Below are 15,462 nucleotides of genomic sequence, written 5' to 3'. Positions count from 1 at the left end.
GTGTGTGTGTGTGTGTGTGTGTGTGTGTGTGTGTGTGTGTGTGTGTGTGTGTGTGTGTGTGTGTGTGTGTGTGTGTGTGTGTGTGTGTGTTCTACACAGGAGACCACAGTGGGTGTCCAGTGTTTCTCCTCTCAAACTGCAGTTCTATCCAGCATCACATATTTCTCTAACTCCCTGTCTCTACCCTCTTCTTCCTCCCTCCTCCCTCCTGCTGATGTATGAAATGTCTACTCTCATATGGAGTGTGTTTGTAAAAGTCAAGGTAATCAAATTTCACTGATTCCTGGAGGATTAAACAAGGTGGCATTTGCGTGCGTGTATGCAAGTGTGCGTGTTCTGTGTCTGTGCATAGACAATATTAGCTGTGTACTAAGTTGTGTATTGTAATGCAGCTGTGTCATTAGTCTAAGACCAGCTCAGCTGTAATATATCATCCATCATCTTGTACTCGAGGGAGGCAACTATATAAGGGATACTGATACTGCATTTGCATAATCAAAGTGCATATATTTAATTGTTTGAATGTACAGTATGAAGTGGTGGGTGGGGGATGACAAACACCTAATATGAAAGGGAGAGCAATTCACTTGTTTCTTGAGAAAGAGTGTTCTTTTCATGCCTTTAGGTGTTTGACAGTGAACGTTTTTGCTAACAATATTGCAGTCTTTTTTGAAATCCCTATGTAATACTTGGAGCAAACTCTCTCTTTCCCAAAAATGGGATTTTTGTTCAGTGGAAGTGTTAGCTCCCCACTCCAGCAAACAGGAAAAACATGGCAACAGCAAGTTTTCCCAGCCCAAAACACAAGAATTACCTAGTGTTAAGCCTAATTACATAATTGCCTCTTGTTGGTAGCAGCATATATGTCAGGCAATATGTTTGTATATTTGTTTATATATGTATCCTGCCAGCTCGCAAGTCTTAACATTGTCCAATACACAACATCAGCATCACTTTCTCAGTAGGCTGTAAGCTCCAGTCTCTGTCTGCTCTAAGGTGTCATTGCATGTTGGAGTTAGAAAGTCACAGCCCATTACAGTTCATATGAGCTGGAAAGTTACCAGGACAGCCCGGCAGGCAATGACTGATGTCTGTCTCCTTCTCAATCTCTAAAAGTGCATTAAATTATAGCAATATTATTAAATGGCTTTGCCAAAACGATATACATTTAATGGATGTAAACAAACCAGATTTAAGCAAACAAAATGTCTTCCAAAGGTCATGATAGTTTCCATAGGCAACAGTAATACAAATGGAAATGGCTGCTGTGAAGTCTAAACAGTAAAAATGTTGGTTATATTTCCCATCTCTCCCTGTTATTTATTTATATACATGTATCTTACATTGTATAGAAGTTTAAAGATAGCTAACATACCTTTTGCGCCCACAGGATGATTCACAGTGCTTGAAGAGAGGGTGATGACATTGGGCTCTACCTTGTACAGTTGCATCATCACAGTAAATATACTGTAGCCAAAGTGAAGAGGGGCCCCTTTGGATCTATTAATACACTACCGTACACTTACAAACTATACATGGAATAGCACATGTTTCTCAGATATAATCATTATCACGGCATCGCACTGTTCATGTATTTTGTTAGCTATGGATGAGTACAGTCCATCCTTGACGCAGTGGTTTTAGTCAAGTCAAAGTCATGGAGAAATTTCAAGATGGCTGGGTCTATATTAAGCTAAATTCAAGACAAAACAAATCCATACTTTATACCACAAAATATAATCAAGAAGTTCCAGATACTGCCAAAATTGTGCTGACTCCTGATTTGTGGTTATGACCGTTCAAGTCAACAAGTAAACATTTTCTGGGATTTCAGAAATAATGTATTTAGCCAAAGAAAAAAATAGCATCATTTTAATCAAGTGCAGTTGCAATAAAAGAGAATTCTGTGGGGTAGGGGTTAAATTAGATTCTGCATGTTTTTTTCTGTTGCTCATGGTATTTTCTAATTGTCAGTAATCGATAGCAGTTGGCGAAGTCAAAGCACATCATTTTGTCAGCTTTTAAAAGTGTTGTTTATGAGCTGGAGGTGAAGTTATACTTAGTCACTCCCTGACTCCCCGAAGCACAAGCTGGCGATCATCAGAACTGGGAATGCATTTCGGACTTCTTTATCAAACCATGTGAAAGGTATATCACATTTTGCAATACACTGAAAGAGTGAGTGCAAGGCCCATAATAACAGTCTATTCAGGCCTACAGCCCAGGGCTTCGTCCTAGGCAGAGACAGATCAAACTGCACAACAGTGAAAGCCAGTCACCGGAGCAAGGTTGATAACCTTTAATGTTTACTTTTGCTTATGATTGTTCTCCACCTGCCCGTCTCCCAGTATGAAGCCTCCATGTCTGATGTTGGTAGAAAAGACAAACCCGAGATTGCAGACAATTTGTACGTTTGTAAATTGATGCTTGTCTTTGGCAGTTTGTTTTTGAGGCTTGAGGAGAGTTAAATATGCATGACTTCAACATGGGTGGCTCCAAGTCTTTTCCAAAACAACAAACAAATGACATGAAATCTTTATTTGGCGGAGACAAACAGAATTCTGAATTGATTTTTTTAGAAAGAGGACTCCACGTGAGCTCCAGCAGTTAACTAGATTTGTTTGTTTCTTCTGAAATGGAGCTGCAGCGATATTTACTGAGCGCACACACGCATACCGAACAGGTGCGTACACACAAACATGCGCGGCATGCACTCACACGCGTGTGCTCCCATCTTTAGTTGGTTGAGGAGGAGACAAACCTAAAGATCGCCACGGAGACCCATCTTTCAAATTTATTCATTAAACTCCCAAATGCTCCCCTTAACGAATGTAATTAGAATATGGTAATGAGAGAGGGCTGAACCAGGGAGTGTTGTAATACGCTTAGCAGCACAGAGGGAGAGAAGGAGACGGAGAGAGAGGGAAATAGAGTAAGGGAGTTAAAGGAGAGAGAAATAAAGAGACTGACTGACAGGGTGCCAATTTATGTCTTGTTGTAAACAAGTATTTATGCCAATGAGAGGTGGCACACGCTATTTCTTTTTCTTTTTTTCTCTCTCTCTCTCACTACCTCTCTCTCTTTCTGTCTCTCTCTCTCTCTCTCTCTCCTTAGCATACCAAACCTCCTCAATAATAATATCATCAACAATAGTAGCCTCGGAGGGCAGAATGACTCACAGTGAGATGAGGCATGAGGGGTTAACACAACCATTGGTGACTCCATCACTGAGACATCCCCCCTCACCCTCACCCTAACACTCTCTCTGTCTTCTTCCACCTCCCGCTGGCAAACACACACTAATGATTAGAGATTTAAAATATACCTCCGTGTGTGTTTGAGTATGGATGTGCGCCCTTTCTTGGTTAACTTTAACTTTGTAGTAGTTTTTGAGGACTCTGACAGGCTTTATCCAAGACGCCCTAGCGCAATGGGGGGGGGGGGGGGCCTGGCATTGTGTTTGACATCACACACCTGTTGCTGTCTTTGATGTGTTCACCCCCCTGCTGAGAGTGAGGGGGCCGTCTCCTCAAATGCAAACACAAGACAGGAGGAAAAGGACAGGTACGGTGCGCAAGAGAGAGGAAGTCTTAGAAAAATATGATTGATATTCCCTCAGTGGATTGGGTCTGACTCTTCCTTATTCTCAGGTCTTCTAAAAAGTTTGTGCTACTTTCCATACTGTAGCGTGTGTGTGTGCGTGTGCGTGCGTGCGGGCATGCATGCATGCGTGCGTGTGTAGCCACCTTCACCGTTTGGACTTTTATATTGGCTAGAAGGAGATGAGAGGGAAATGAGACGGAAAAGGGGGAAAGGAAAGTGGGTGAGCTAGAGGGAGGAGAGAGGGGGGAAAAGTAAAGAGGTCAAACCAAAAAGAGAGGGAGTGAGGGAGTGAAGGAAAGGGGAGAGTGACTATTTCATTATAAAGCCGTCACTCACATGGGCAGCAGCAGCCACCACATAGACTCTTCTGAGACCAACCCTCTCTGGGTCTGTGTGTGTATGTGTGTATATACACTCATTTATGTTTATGCATCCTAACTTGCAGTAGTTTTGACATGGTAGTTGTGTGTGTGCGTGCGTTTGCGCGCGTGTGTGTGTGTGTGTGTGTGTGTGTGTGTGACACTGTGTGTGTTGCAGTGTGACAGAGATGGATGTAACGCACATGTCTCTCTCCCAGCCAGGTGACAGGGGCGGGTCCCCTCTGAAGGTCAGACCTTGTCCTCCAATGATAGGCCAGCAGTGTGTGTGTGTGTGTGTGTGTGTGTGTGTGTACGCGTGTGTGTGCGTGCGTGCGTGTGCAGCAATCTGTTGTCCATGAAGCGTGTGTTGCTTCAAGAACAAGAGGAGACACAGAGAAAGCCAGGACAGTTTAATATTTCTTTCTTCTTTTTTTCCCAAACAGGCGACTTTGTGTATTAATAGACGGCCCATTTGTATGCATGTGTGTATAAGTCCTTTATGTCCACGGACGTGCATGTGTGTGTTGCCCAGTGTGTGATGAGGTGTTTATATGATAAACACAAGGCATGCTTGAGAGGAATTCTGATCAGGGGCTTTGCAACAGTTGTTATGGAAACAGCATTAAGCAGTTGTATTAGCCAGTGGAGGTAATATAAAGGCTGTTGAAAGTAACACACAGTGGGGAGCGAGGCAGTTTGGGAATGTAATACAAACTACACATTATTGCTCTGGTTTACAATAGACTTGATGAAATTGTATTGTATGGCTTGAACGGAACAAAATTATCCTTGTCCTAACTCATTGTTTGGCTGTCTTTCTGTTGAGTGCTACACATTTTAATTAGCCAGGTTAGAGGAACATAGTGCAAACAAGACAGTATTAGTGTGGTTTACAACAGTGATCATTTACGTCAGCTTAAAGTTGAACACAACTACCTCTTTATCCAGCTTTCTCTTTGCAGCACAATCTGAAGTTTGGCCTCTTCAGAAAAACAGTGATTGCACCATGACATTGCGGATGTTAGAGGCCACTCAGGACTGTTCAGATATTACAAGCCGTGATTCTGAGAGATTGGTCACATTTTGTCAACAACTGTGGATAATGACATGCCTACAGGCACCTCTCATTTCTAATTGATTATTGATTGATTACAGTTCAAATTGTATAGAGGTTTAGCATACAATTAAGAACAGCAAGTCATTGTTGAGCTAAATTTACATGATGAGCCTTTTAAGGAGACATGTTTAAAAATAGACCATGATCAATAAAATGTGGGTTGAACAAATGGCTGGGAAATTGCTCCGGATCAAAATAAAAACCACAGAAAAGCCAATAGTCTGCAAAACAAAACAACTAATAATAAAAAAATAATAAAAATGGGAGGCAATTTTGGATAGAGTGTCTATCAACGTCAGACACTGACAGAATTGTTCTGGGAAGGAGACAACCAGTGGAGGTGCTCAGGAACAAATTACAGCATCAGCAGACCTCCCCTGGTAATGCTAATGCAGTTCTTTCCCCCATATATATATACAAGTCTTACCACGCTCACGGAGAAAGGCATGCAGAAACGGATTCTGTAGTTGAAAAGGACACTTCAGTTTGCTACATTTCCGTACTGCCAAAATAAACTGTTCGATGCCAAATGATTTCTGTGGTGAGAACCAGCGACAGCCTTCATTTGAGGCACTTTGAATGGATGTGACAGTTTCAGTTTACAGACAACTGTGTTTTCCCCAGATCTCTGTCAGGGTGATGCTCATCATTAGACTTCAAACGTGCACGCACACATGCACTCACACACAGACACACACACTAGCCTATGGCTAGACCCTATAACGGAACCTCCCTGGGGAAAGCTCTTGGATAAGTCTGTTGCAGTGTAGGCGACCCCCCTCCCCTTCCCTCCCCTGCCCTCCCCTCCCCTGGAAATCTCCCTGAGGCATGTTAGTGTGCATGTGTGTGTCTGTCTGTCTGTCTGTCTGTCTGTCTGTCTGTCTGCTTTTCTGTACATGCCTCCAGTTTCTTGGAGGGAGATGGTCTCAGTGATGCGTGAGTGGGAGGCTGATTTCCCCAACTGCATTGCTCGCTCCAATCTAACTTCCCACTCATGCTCTCTGCTTTGTTAGATATTTCTTAAGTAACTCTCTCTCTTTCTCTCACACACATACAGACAGGCATAGGTGTGTGAAAGTGTGTGTGTGTGTGCATTCAGCTGGGCCTGTCGTAATGTATTATTACATAGACTTACACAGACATGCAGAACGTCTGGGTTTCTAGAGTAGATCCCTGGAGAAGGGTACTTGTCCCTGTCCCTGTGTCTGGTACAGCTAACACACACACATACACACACACACACACACTCACAGTATTCCTGAAGGGTCAGTGTGTCACCAGGCATGCTCAAAGCGCTCTATCACTGGTTTCCACCGGGACAATAACTGTGACTTCCTGAGGATCGACCTTCACCATCTCACTTCTGTCACTCCACAGCACGCGTGTGTGTGCTGGCGAGGGAGAGAACGGCAGTGTGTGTCTGCAGTGAGAGTGTGTGTGGGCGTGTGTTTTAGTGTGTGTGTGTGTGTGTGTGTGTGTGTGTGTGTGTGTGTGTGTGTGTGTGTGTGTGTGTGTGTGTGTGTCTGCCATTTCAGCTGACTCTTCTGTTTCTGGCTTTTTAATGGCTCTTATGGGGCAGGCCTTTAATTGCAAGTCTCTCTCCCTCCTTCTTAATCCTCCCATCCTTCTGTCTCTCCCAGCCCCTCGTCTCCTCTTTTCTTCTCTCTCCTCCCGCCTCCCACTGGCTGAAAGTCACTAGAGGAGCCCGAGTGCCTGGCCGGGCCTGTGGAGGCCGTATAGGATATTGACTTGCTGCGGAGTGGTTTGGGAGGAGGAGAGGTGGCTGCTTGTCACAGCTAATGAATAGATGCATAAATGAATGAGGCACTCCCTGTGTGTGTGTGTGTGTGTGTGTGTGTGTGTGTGTGTGTGTGTGTGTGTGTGTGTGTGTGTGTGTGTGTGTGTGTGTGTGTGTGTGTGTGTGTGTGTGTGTGTGTGTGTGTGTGTGTGTGTGTGTGTGTGTGTGCGCGCGCAGTTGTGCCTAGTTATGGCTAAACTTGATAGTGATAATTATGAAGGTGTGATGACAGTTCCTCCTACCTACGTACACATATGTATACAAACACACATATAAATGGAGGATGAGGCAGTGGGGGGTTGGGACGTGAGGATCAAATGGGGGATACTAAAAAAAAAAAACCAATCCAGTTAAGTGCCAGCATCCTTCCAGCTGCTCTCTCTTTTCGTCTCTCCCTGCCTTTCTTCCTCTCTCCATCTCCATTTCCCTCCATCTCTTGTGATCGGTGTGGAGCTGGAGTGCTTTCATGCCAAACTGGGACAAATACCTAAAAACACACACACAAAAAGAGGAAGAGAGGTAGAGGAGGTCTTGAGAGAAGACTGTTGATCTGAGGGGGCAGATGAAGGAGAGCTAGAGTGTTGATGTCTTCTTCACTATTGCTTTGTGGCACATTTCAAACACTGATTGCCTTAAGAGGACAATTTACATTTCATAGTCTTTTACAACAAGTGGGTGAGATGGGAGTCAGAGATAGGGCGAGAGAGAATTATGTTCCAAGGAGGAAGCCAGGGGTGAAAGAGTTCACCTAGCAAAGGGAAAAGGCGGCATTGCGTGAGCAACTAAAAAGCAGGAGATACAAACAATAGTTTTTTTGGGCTGCATCTCTTGTGTGTCTCTGTCTGTGTGTATGTACGTTTTGTTTTGCCTTACTCTCTGTAGAATGCACCTGTATGATTTGAACTTTATTTTTTCCTTATTGGATTCATGTGAGTGTGGAAGAAGAATAGAAATAGTGTGGACAGAGGAATGGAAAGCTGAAGAGATGAATAGAGAGCCTGAGGAATTAGGAATCAAGGAACAGGTTTTATCTGACGGGAAACTGTGAAACTGCAAAGTACAAGAAAACTTTTCCTATCAGTGCACTCTCTCAGCTAGTGTATGGGTCTGCACCTTCAGTGTGTGTGTGTGTGTGTGTGTGTATTTAGGAGATAGCTTTTCCTCCCCAGTGGAGGGAGACATCGGTGTGTCGGTGAACGTGATTGGTTGTTGGCCCTGAGGGTCTGTCCTCTATATCTGTCTTCTCACTGGCTGCTCTGTGACCAATCAGGCGCCCAGACCTCACCATGGCAATCAGATAGTGACACACTCTCTGTGGGCATCAGCAGGTCATCTGGAAATACCTATATGTTTTATCTCCCCGTGACACACACACACACAAACACACACACACCCACACACACCAATATAACCCTTTTGTCTTGTCTTTGTCTCTCTAGGAGATTGCTGCATATCTCATCACTTTTGAGAAACATGATGAGTGGTTGACGACATCGCCAAAAACCAGGTGAGGAGAGTGCAGACAGTGGTTTCCACAAACACTCACACACACAAACACAAACACACAGACACACGTACATACAATCACAGTGTTGCTCAATCAGCCAGTGACTCACATTGGTTTAATCCCAATGACTGAGTGCCTATGTTTGATTAAAATATCAGTGATGTACGTTGACTGTTTTCAAGGGGTCCTGCTGACGGCTTACTCTCCATGTAGGGAACGCTCTATAACATGGCTGGACTGTAAAGCACCTAGTCAGCTGGAAATTGAGTTTTAATGAATGTAAATGTATTAGGATATGTGATGTATAATTCAGACATAGGAGAGTGAAGAGGACTTAAAGGGAGGGGGAGTATGTGTATATAAGATGGGGTGTGAACAGGGATTCACATGCCAGAACTGAATATTCATTGATTCCAATGAACAATCGGCAGCTCTTTTGCTAGAATGGGGAGAGGTTATAATCAGGAAAGAAGTAGGGAAAGAGAAAACAAAAGAAAGACAGAAGAAAAGGGCAATTTAAATTATTGATACATCCCCTTATTGACATTTACTTTAGTTATGATGTAGGTATAAAAAAAGAGGAAGAAAGAAAAAGTAAAGTAAGTGAAGAGGTCACCTCGTGTCTTCATCTCTGATTACTGAAACTGCTGAAAGCCTGAGGTGATGCCTTTGCGCTCCCATTGTGCGAGCTGAAGGACTCTTCTCAGGAGCAGCCTAAGGCCAGCAGCACAGTTTATGTTGTGGATGGATTTCTCATTGATTGGTTGTGCTGCCGTATAGCCTAACCCTCCCAGCAGCAACAGCAGCAGCAGTCATATTGGTGTTATTGAGCAGCAGTTAGATATAATCCCATTTACACATGACACGAGGCACGATTAGAACAGATTACACCTAATCCCATCAAATGGAAAGGAGCTCAGCAAACAGAGCCAGTGACATTTATGTGTGTGCCTGGTTGTGAGTGTGTGTGTGTGTGTGTGTGTGTGTGTGTGTGTGTGTGTGTGTGTGTGTGTGTTTTTATGCATATGTGCGCATGCGTTTGCACACTCGTGGGGGGCAATATTAAGATAACAATCAATGACCTTCATTTCTCCCTTTACTAAAATACCTCATCAGTTTAAAGTCATGCCAGTTACCTCTCTCTCTCTCTCTCTCTCTCTCTCTCTCCCCTCTCACTTTTCTCATCTACTTCTCCTTCTCCCCTCCCTTTACTGGACTCACTCACTCGCCCACTCTGTCTCTTTATCTTGCCGTCTTTTTTCCCCCCACTCTCCTCCCCTTGCCTTCTCTGTTTTCGCTCTGCTACACTGTGGAACGGTGGAAAAGCTTTTTATATCCCACACATCACAGCCCAGTTACAATCAATAGCATTTATGTCTGCTTGAATCAGAAGGTTTGTGAGGAACACGGGCATGTGCGCGTACCTCCACGCACACACACACACACACACACACACACACACACACACACACACACACACACACACACACACACACATACATATGAACGTGCACATATTTCCCACCCACCCACACACATACATATGAACATGCACATATTTTCCACGCAGCCAAACACACACACACAAACACACACACACACACAGGCACACATCTGATCTCATCCATCTTCTCCATAACATAATTAGAATCAGCAGCTCTGAGATGACTCACACTGCTTGATCGGAGGGTGGGGGTCTCCACTCCGCTAAGAAACTGGCAGGCTCACCCCAAAACAAAACAGATTTAAGGTGTCAAAGAAAATCTGCTCAAAGAGAATTCAATTTCACTACACACAGTGTTCTGAGCAAATTGCAATCATCGCAGTCCATATAGATGTGTCTACATCAAATTCTAGCAGAGAGGAGAGGAGAGGAGAGGAGAGGAGAGACAGACAGACAATAAAAGAAACAGAGGTTAGGATAGTAGAAAGAATAGACAAGATGAGAAGATGTGAATAAGTGGGAAGGAGCGGAGAATGGAAGGACTGTGGAAGCAGTAAAGAGAAAATGAAGAGATACTATGATAAGGGGGATAAAGACTGGAGGTTGATGGAGAAGAGGAGGGCAGGGAAAGGAGAGAGGAGGTGTGTAAATGTGTGTGCGGTTGTGTGCATGCATGCTCACGACATGTGCATGAGAGAAAAAGAGAGAGCGCACTTGTGAGTATGTGTGAGTTTATTGATTGTTAACGTGCCTGTTCTCTTTCTGTTGTCATGAGATAAGGCAGAGAAGCATTTTTTTCACCACCTACACACACAAACAAAAGCACGCACACACACCTGTCCTTAACATTTTAGAAATGTAATGATTGATTGCTGAGCGGCAGGTTTGACATTGAGCTCAAAGAACACACGGCAGTAAGTCCTGCCATCTCTGATATCACTATAGCATCTCTGTCTCTCTACATGTATGGCTCCTGGTGTTTGTGTGTGCGCGCGAGCACATGTTCATCCCACCAGGTGTATATAGAATGGGAGCTTAGAGGCCAATGTTCCTGTTGTGCTGATAAATCACCCTACTAAAATATTAATACATAGGAGTGTGAGTCTACGTATAAGAGGGGAGGGGCGGCATGGAACCAGCTAACTTGACTGTTGGAGAATAACATTGACGTCACTGTGTAAAACGCGTTTTTGCCTGTTTCAGTCGGTATTTGTGAATCAGAAATGACGGAGAATTTAAAATCTTTTGGCCGTTTGAAATGACAGCATGAAAGTTATTTCTGGTCATTTTCCATGGAGTTGAATTGTTTCAGTTTTAAAGAAGTCTTCGGTGTACACAATCCAATTCTGTACGGTCATCGCTGTATGTCTTTGTGTGCCGCTAACTCTTTATCCTGTCCTCTGTCAGGCCTCAAAATGGCTCTATGATCCTCTACAACCGTAAGAAGGTGAAGTACAGGAAGGATGGCTACTGCTGGAAGAAAAGGAAAGATGGGAAGACCACCAGAGAGGATCACATGAAGCTCAAAGTCCAGGGAGTAGAGGTGAGAGGCTGCAATGGCGCCAAGTATGGTTTCACCGCCAGTCTTACTTACTAAATGACTCTCCTTCACTCCGAGGAGACACATGCGTGTAGTACAAATGTACACACAAACACACATGCTGAGGCTGCAGGCCAACGTGTTACCTGAGAGTGAGTGGTGCCCCTCTTTCTTCAACTCCCTCCCTGCTCGTGCCCCTGTCTCCCTTTCTCTCTCTCTCTCTCTCTCTCTCTCTCTCTCTCTCTCTCTTTCTGAAGGATAAGAGTGTTTGGCCTGAGGCCAGGAATGATGTCAATGCCTCCTTCAGCAGAACAGAGAGGGGGTATCGATCCAGTCTCTAGGCAGCGTCTGTGTGTGTGTGTGTGAGTGTGTGCGTGTGTGTGTGTGTGCGCGTGCGTGTGTGCGTGTTCGAGTCACATCAGCCAGCTCAAAAATTGATTATTCAGCAGGAATATACCAAGAGGTGAGAGGAGTGAGCATGCATGTGTCAGAAACAGAAAGAATGAGGTAGAAGGGAGGGCGAAGGAGAGACAGCGAAGAGGCACATGGATGTTTGCAGAGGGCTCAATAGTTTTGCATTAAGGGTGAGCAGGAGACAGGCGAAAGAGACACAGAGGTAAAGGGAATAATTGAGATCAAGTATTCCCATCTGCACCTCTATTATTCACAACCCCACACTCACATTGACATTCATCTCACATGCAATTTTCTGCAATCGTGCATGAATACACAGACTCTCTCTCTCTCTCACACACACACACACACACACACACACACACACACACACACATATATATATACAAAGTGTTTCCCTCCCTGGTAGTTGCTCAGTAATTGTTTGTGTCACGTCTTCCCAGGACCCCCCAAAGCAAGCACAAACAAGCAGTGTGTTGAGCAGGGGACAGGAATGAGCAGGGGAGCAGGGGTAGTGAAGGAGGATGGGGAGAGGCAGGAAGCAGGAGAGAAAAACATAACCCTGGATGAAGAGCCTCCTCATATCGAATGGAAATATATGGAAATGCACTCTGCCTTTGGCAAAACACACTTTAGATAGAGGGCGGGCTACTTCTGAGAAGAGGCAAAATGGCGAGAAAATATAAGTGTGCACGAGTGTTCATGAGACAGAAAACAGGACAAGTTGTAAGTGTTGATTATGTGCAGCCTGATTGCTGAGCATTTGTGTTTGTGTGCGCAATTTTGTTTTTAAACACAACCAATTTATACGTGTATGTGTGTGTGTTTGTGTGTGTGTGTGTTTGTCATTCTTGATTTTAATGCATGTTAAAAAAAGGTGGCAGTGATGACCTTGATAGAAGGCTTTCATCATTTCATCCTTCCTCTGTCAAACACCACAAACACACATTACGTTAGGACAAGAGATGTTCCTCCGATACTGCCTAAAACGCTGGTATCGGTATCGGGAAGTACTGGAGTTTATGCACTGATCCGATACCACGTAATAAAGCCCTAAAGAAAATCTACATTAAAGTAGTTTATTTATGTTCTTTTTTCGTTTTAACTGACTGTCAAGCTGGATAATAAAAGAAAGTTCTGTTTGTGTTTGTTCATGTTTCACAAAGAGTTTAAACTGAGCCAGACCGACGACAAAGATAGAAATCATATCACATCCATACAGGGATAGTAGTATACAAAACATAAATATATGACACGCTGGTATCGGATCAGTACTCTGTATCGGCCGATACGCAAGTTCAGATATCAGAATCGGTATCGGGAAGCAAAAAATGGTATCGGACCATCTCTAGTTAAGACCGGGTATTGAACCTCAATACTACTGGGGTACTGTATTGGCACCGGTATCGAAACATTTCATACGGCACCAAACACAAATATTATATTATTGACACTGTGAAGTCGTTTAAAATCTGTAAATCAACCTCTGAAATCATACATTTGGTCTATTTTCACACTCACACAAAGACATACACTATTTTGTATGCATATAAGCATCTTCTGCTGGATGGAGTCCATACTGAACTTCCTCTTCATCTTGTACACCTTGACACTGTGCTTTCCTCGCTTTCTCCTACTCTTCTTTGTCCTATTCACTGTTACTGATCTCTCTTGCAGTGTCTGTGAGCTGATGACAGTGGGCCTTTTTGTGAATTCCATGTGGGTTATGTCTTGTCTTGCTGAGGCAGTAAATTTCACAATCTCTTGTGCTGTAATTGTCAACATCAGATTTATGGTATTTTAGAAAAGACACGCATACAGCATGTTTGCGATTTAGTTTTAACACCACAATCAATACAGCCTAAGTGGGTATAACCTAAGTTCTCCTCTCCTGTTCTCTCATTTACTGTCCTCTCCTCCTTTTTCACTTTTTTGTCTTGCTTCCTCCCTTTTCCTTTTCTCGTTTGCCCCTGCAATCTCCTCTCCTCTCCTCTCCTCTCCTCTCCTCTCCTCTCCTCTCCTCTCTCTAGTGTCTGTATGGCTGCTACGTCCACTCCTCCATCATCCCCACCTTCCATCGTAGATGTTATTGGCTGCTGCAGGTAAGCCCACCCCCCTTCCCCACCTTGCCTTTTTTTCACACATTTATATACAAACAAGATTTCAACCGATTTTAGTGTGGTGATAATTTGTTATTAGTTGTCATATATGGTAGCATATATTTGTCATTTCAGGTCTTTACCCCTGACATTATGGCCATCTTGTAACATTTATCCCAGTTAAGTTAACGCTTTATTAACTATTTCTACACAAAACTGGGCCACCATAATATATATTATCAGTGTTACGCAAAGTTTTGTCTATTACATTGTCTATTTCTAAAACAGAACACTAAGCTAAACCATAAACCAGCAATAAGCACCATCCTCCTCTAAATTAATGAGGCAACAGTGAAAATACTATCACAAAGCTGGGCTCATAATAAAACTGGATGTTGTTTGGCTGAGTGGACGAACTTACACAGTTAGACCACTAGAATATATTTAGAATATGCCAGGCCTATAGGTCTTGTATAATGCTAACATACAGTGCAGAATAATAAAAACACTTCTTTGCCAGAAGTTGACTGAGACTTCCAGAGCACAGTGTGTTATTGGAAGCCTGACTCTCGATACTTATCGTGAGCATCAAGGACTCTACTCTCTGTGTGGCAAGAAAACACCCTGGAGCTACAAACAACACACAACATGCTCACACCAACACACACATGCACAGGTGCCCCCTGTGTATAAAGGAGGTTGTTTTTCATAAAGATGTTGGACTCACTCTACTGCTCATGTGAAAGACAACAGCAAGCAGGACACACACACACACACACACACACACACACACACACACACACACACACACACACACACACACACACACACACACACACACACACACACACACACACACATGTCTCTCCCTCTAACCACCATGCAAGATGTGGTCACCAGGACCTCATCATCTTCAGATGACAGGTTACATGATGAATCTTAAAAAATGCCTGCATACATTTACACTGCCTCTCTCTTCATCTCTCTCTGTTCATTTCAGAAAATATTGAATATCCAGCAATGTTCATTTAAAATATGGAAATACATAAATATTTATGTATTCTTCGGCCGAATTTCCTACATAATTTGTCACATGAAATTTACAAGGACATTCCAGCCACCAGCCGTAAATTGAATATGCCCTTACCCAGTATATTTTGTTTTTCAGCATGCCCAACTAGTTTGATTCCTGAAATTATGAAGGGAAATTGTACTTGCTTTATCTATAAAGTGCCATTTTCTGCACTTTGCACAGATATCAAAACAGTGAATCAGTGAATATGATCATAAATCAGTCTGTGAGTGGTGTTGCATTGCACAGTGTGGTGCTGTAGCAGCCCACTGTGCCATCCTCTTTTGGAATGAAAAGTGTTCCACCTCAGCAGGTCCTCCCCTCACCTAAGTCTGTCTACTGAATCTTTCATCAAGAGGAGCTTCTCTCCCTCTCCTCTCTCACACACACACAAACACACACACACACACACACACACACACACACACACACACAAACACACACACACACACACACACACACACACACACACACACACACACACACACACACACAGGTGCATGTGAATG

The 15,462-nt window shown here is 43.6% G+C and overlaps 1 protein-coding gene across 1 annotated transcript in view; it reads left to right on the top strand.

Moving 5' to 3' along the window:
- The window catches only part of LOC114553740 (calmodulin-binding transcription activator 1-like), a 35,832-nt gene that overhangs the window by 16,751 nt on the left and 3,619 nt on the right, over positions 1–15,462 (top strand). Inside the window, exons 4-6 of the mRNA XM_028575081.1 lie at positions 8,317–8,384; positions 11,236–11,371; positions 13,813–13,884. Coding sequence (XP_028430882.1) covers positions 8,317–8,384; positions 11,236–11,371; positions 13,813–13,884 — 276 coding nt within the window. The remainder of the gene's footprint in view (positions 1–8,316; positions 8,385–11,235; positions 11,372–13,812; positions 13,885–15,462) is intronic.

Source organism: Perca flavescens, chromosome 4, assembly GCF_004354835.1.
Source record: "Perca flavescens isolate YP-PL-M2 chromosome 4, PFLA_1.0, whole genome shotgun sequence".
NCBI classification, from domain to species: Eukaryota; Metazoa; Chordata; class Actinopteri; order Perciformes; family Percidae; genus Perca; species Perca flavescens.
Note: the sequence above shows the minus strand (reverse complement) of the source record. Positions and strands in the feature narration are given on the sequence as shown.